The sequence below is a fragment of the Egretta garzetta genome, unplaced genomic scaffold (genome assembly GCF_000687185.1).
Source record: "Egretta garzetta isolate BGI_Z169 unplaced genomic scaffold, ASM68718v1 scaffold34, whole genome shotgun sequence".
In the NCBI taxonomy this organism is placed as follows: domain Eukaryota; kingdom Metazoa; phylum Chordata; class Aves; order Pelecaniformes; family Ardeidae; genus Egretta; species Egretta garzetta.
In genome coordinates this window covers 3,782,713-3,786,986 of record NW_009259586.1, presented here as the reverse complement: position 1 = coordinate 3,786,986, position 4,274 = coordinate 3,782,713, and the positions used below count along the sequence as shown (strand labels likewise).

Genomic DNA, 4,274 nt, shown 5'->3' with positions numbered 1-4,274 from the left:
CCATGGTGCGCACCGCTCTCATGGAAGGCCCCCGTTACCATAGCGACAGGGGCTGCGCCGCGCAGGGGCGCGCTTAGAAGGCCCCCGCTGCCATAGCAACGGGGCTGTCTCACGCAGGGCCTGACTAGAAACGTCCCCACCTCCCCAGAGGGACTGGCTCTTCTCTCGGCCCGCACTTCTCCCCAAGTTTGCCGTTCCCAGGGCCGATCCCGATGGAGGGAGCAGAGTGGCCCTGCTGTCACCCCGGGGCAGCAGGGAGGGCAGGCGAAGCCCAGCACAACACAGCCACCTTTCTTTAGAAAATGGCCCAAACAGGAAAAAGCTGGAGTGGCCCCGTGAGCTGTGGAACAGGCCCAAGGCAGGCCCATGACACCTGGGCCAAACCTCCTCGATCCCCCCTGATGCTTCAGTAGCCACAGCCTGCGGCTGCCTGTCCAAGGGCCGGCAGCATGGCTGGTTGAATCCAGGCCCAGGAGGGCAACTGCCTCCCAGCAGCACCCACCAGGTGGCCAGTGGCACTCACCCTGAGGGATGGAGGCCTTTTGCTGGCTTCTGTGGCTTCACAGCCCAAAGGGATGGATTTCACACACTAAACACTCCAGGATTGTTTCTAAAGAAGAGGACAGTTCTCAGCTGAGAACTGGAATTATTTATTGCTCGTTGTCCTCCCCCACGCGGAAGGCACAGCAGCCTCCTGCGAGGAGGGCACAGCCATCCCTTGGATAGCGTGTGGGGATGCCACCTCCTCAGTCTGACAGAGATGAAGTGTTGTAGGATGCTTTCTTCAGAGTCTCCAGGAAGAACTGTTCATCCTCTAAGAAATCACGGTCCTGAGAAGAGAGGGGTGGATGGGATGGGTATCAGAGAACGCCACAGAAACGGGGTCACAGTCCAGGGTGTTGCTCATGAGTGAGGGGAGTATCCCAAACCCTCCTTTAAGCAGTGGGCCAGTACCCACCCGTGGTACCCCCTGGGCTGTAGGGGCTCCCCCCAGAGCCTATAACCTCAGACTGAGCAAGACCCACAGAAGAAGCCTCAAAATGCATCCCCGCCTGGGGAAGGACCCAGCAGGGAAGCAGCGGGCTGATGGGAAAGGCTGGGGAACATCATGAAACCAGAGTCCAGCAGAGCTGGCTTATCCCACCCAGGGATGGGGTGAGGGAAGGGGCAATCCCATGGAGCCAAGGGTGATGTCTGTCTCAGGTTGGACATCAAGCCAACCTGAGATAAGCTGTGAGGATCCACCCATTCTTGCTTCTGGTATCCCTCCTCTACGTGCCCATGGCTTCTGCAAGCCCTCCCAGCCCAGCAGCTCAGTAATGATCTTAGCAGACACCCCGTGCCATGGCTATCAGGCGTGAATCAGGCTTCACCCAGCCCTGCTCCCACCCAGCTGGTTCAAAGCCCCTTGCAGCCCCAGTCTCCCCACCTCCTCACCTGCTGGGCCCTGTGTTTCAGCAGCAGCAGTTTGGCGTAGAGCTCGGTGGGGCCGGCCATGGCCAGAGTTTCCCTGCTACTCCCCAGGCTGTGCCAGGGGAGCGCCTGGACAGGAGGCGAAAAGCCTGGAATGAGAGCCCAAGTGTGTGGTGCTGCCACCATTAGAGGAACTTCAGATGGAGACAACAGAGCATCCCTTCTTTTGCTGCCTGCATGTCCCTGCAGCAGGGTCCTCCCCAGCCTCCCAGTGCAAACAGGCTTTAACCCACCTACCTCTCCGTTCCTGCCCTCTTTCCCCCCTCCTAGCACTGCCCGGGCTCAGAGAGCTCCACTGAGCTCCTTCAGAGGATGAGGAGGCCAACACCAACTCACATCTGAGGTTTATATACAGGAATACTAAAACAGCCCCCAGGAACATCCCAAACCTCCCGAGGAGTGGAATACAACTGCAGTTTGTCCCTTCCCATCAGCAGCGTGCAGAAAGCCTTACACAGTGTGCTGGAGAAGCCTTTTGTAGGGGCGCTGAGGTCCTGGTCTGCGGTCAGCAGCATCACAGGATTGCTAGGCAGCTCCTCGCGTAGCTGTTCGAGCTGTCTCCTCTGGTGAGCCATGCTCAGCCGCTCCTGTCCCGTCCCCAGGAGAAAAAGAGAGAGAGAAGCTGTTGGCAAAGGTTCAGGTCCTTGGCACGGCAGTCCAAGACCAAGAAGGGAAGGCAAGGGGGTATTTACCTGGTGCAGACGCTGTTCCTGCTGCTTCAGCTGCTCAAGGTTCTGCTGCATGACCTGCAGCTTGGTCTGGTGCTCAGACTCCATCCTGCATGCCTCCCGCAGGGCTCGCTCCCCTTCCTCGTACTTCTGGGATGAGAGCTACAAGGCAGAGCAGCTGGGTAGGCTGGGGACAGGGATCCTCACTGCACTGGGGCAGGGCTCCTTTGTGCATCCCTTTATTCCCCTCCAGGACCGGATTAGGATTGAGGAGGGGTGTGAAGCCCTGGCTTTGCTGCCGGCCCATGTACAGCTGTGAACTGCAGCCCAGATGCTCCCCTTACCTTAGTCATGCTTTTAATCTCCTCTTCCTGCTGCCGGATGCGCAGTGCAGCCCCATTCACCTTCTCCTTCTCCAACCTCAGCTCCTGCCAGGCCTTGTCCAGCAGCTCTCTGTCCCTCACCAGCTGCTCCTCCTTGGCTTTCAGCTCACGGCCCCGCATCTTCAGTTCTGCCTGCTCCTAGGATGGGCATGGGGGAAACTGATGCATTACCTGCCCTGTCCTGGTCACTATCTCATGTCTTCCCAAGTGATGGGATCTGCCCCTGTTGAGCAATTTGTGTGTGCCAGTTTGGGGTGCAGAGCAACAACATCAGGTGCTCAAGCACTGCCCTCACCCACCCACCCTTGGGGACCAGGGCTGGCAGAGCTGGGATTGTACAGGCACACACACACACATGCCTTCCCCAGAAAGGATGGAGCCCCTCACCGTGTTGCACACCCTAAAACACACTCAAGGCACCACAGTTTGCCTGCAGTGGAAATACCCAGCCTGAATGGTTATTTTCCACCCTGGTAGCCCTTAAAGATGCAGCTCTGCTGCACTGTCTGTGCTACGTATCCCCTCTGGACAGCTCCACAGGGGAGCAGAACTGGCTCTGGACACGTCCCCATGGCACAGGGAGGTTTTGCCTAACCCACCATGGGGGCTTCCTCTCACCAGACTTACAGCAGAGGAGGCTGCGCCTGGTCTGGCTGCCCAAACTCCTCACAGACAAAGGTGACTGATGTTTCAGTCAACATCTAAAACAGGCTGGTGGAGGCTGTTCCTGGAACAGCCTGATTCTCACCACCCCGAGTGACATCTCTGTCTTAAACACCTGAAGGCAGCTCTGAAGGTCTCTCCTGTGGGCAGAACCCATCCGTGAGCCTGCCAGGTGGTGCTGGAGGCCACAGGAAGGGGCTCTGCTGTGGTACCTTGGCCAGGCTCATGATGGTGCCCTCTCTCTGAGAGTCCATCTGCAGGGCTCGGTCCATGTCCCACTCCATCCGCTCCTTGCTCAGCTGCTGCCGGGTGTGAAATTCAGCCCACTCGGCCGCCAGCTTCCGTCGCTCCTCCGAGCACTTCTGCATCACTGACTTCTGCTCCTCCAGCAAAGCGCTCTGGAGAGTGCCGCAAGAGCAGGAGAGAAAAAGCACTATGTCCAATTTGCTGTAGGATCTTTCTCCTTTAATCCATCTCTGCCACTGAACCCCACGCATCTAGAGGCTGGTTCAAGCCCATGGCACCTGGTGTGAACCCTGCATGGAGAGCTCTGGTCCCATGCTCCTCAAGAACCAGTGTGCATCATGCATGCACACATCAGCCTCTTGCATCCGCCTGCCAGAGAGTTGGCCTGACTGCAATTCACTGTGCGACCAGGTGTGGGATTGAGGAGGCAGAGGAAAGATGCTGCAGCCCAGCACCCAGCTCTTTCCTCCACCACACACCGCAGTGCTGCCCCATTCAGACTCACAGGACCTCTGAAAAGCAGCTGGAGATATCTGCCCCACCTCACCTTTGCCCTCTCCAGCTCTGCTCGCTCCATGGAGAGCTGCTGGGTCGTGACTCGCCGCTGCTCCTCCAGCGAGCGCTGCAGCGATTCCACTTTGGATTGCTCTGCTGTTGCCCTCCATCGCTCCTGGGTTAGGACACAGAGGACAGACAGATGCCATTCACAGGCTGCAGGCCAAGGACCTCCACTGGGAAGACATACGCCCCACACCCAGACAGGAGGGCTGACCCGGGCAGAGGATGCAGCATAGGCTCACCTGCTCCAGCAGCCGCGCCTGCTCACCCACCCCTGACCCCC

General features: G+C 58.5%; 2 protein-coding genes across 5 annotated transcripts in view; both read right to left on the bottom strand.

The window, feature by feature from the left end:
- The window catches only part of MRPL38 (mitochondrial ribosomal protein L38), a 5,044-nt gene extending 4,432 nt beyond the window's left edge, over positions 1–612 (bottom strand). The window contains exon 1 of the mRNA XM_009637830.2: positions 524–612. The gene's annotated coding sequence lies outside the window, so the exon portion shown is untranslated. The remainder of the gene's footprint in view (positions 1–523) is intronic.
- Positions 613–734: 122 nt separating this feature from the next.
- The window catches only part of FBF1 (Fas binding factor 1), a 19,104-nt gene continuing 15,564 nt past the window's right edge, over positions 735–4,274 (bottom strand). For all 4 annotated transcript variants that reach the window (XM_035893280.1, XM_035893281.1, XM_035893278.1 and 1 more), the window contains 7 exons: positions 3,981–4,103; positions 3,400–3,585; positions 2,486–2,662; positions 2,166–2,303; positions 1,928–2,060; positions 1,438–1,562; positions 735–830 (listed from right to left, as the gene is read on the bottom strand). In XM_035893280.1, the coding sequence (XP_035749173.1) occupies positions 747–830; positions 1,438–1,562; positions 1,928–2,060; positions 2,166–2,303; positions 2,486–2,662; positions 3,400–3,585; positions 3,981–4,103 (966 nt within the window). In that variant the 3' untranslated portion in view covers positions 735–746. The remainder of the gene's footprint in view (positions 831–1,437; positions 1,563–1,927; positions 2,061–2,165; positions 2,304–2,485; positions 2,663–3,399; positions 3,586–3,980; positions 4,104–4,274) is intronic.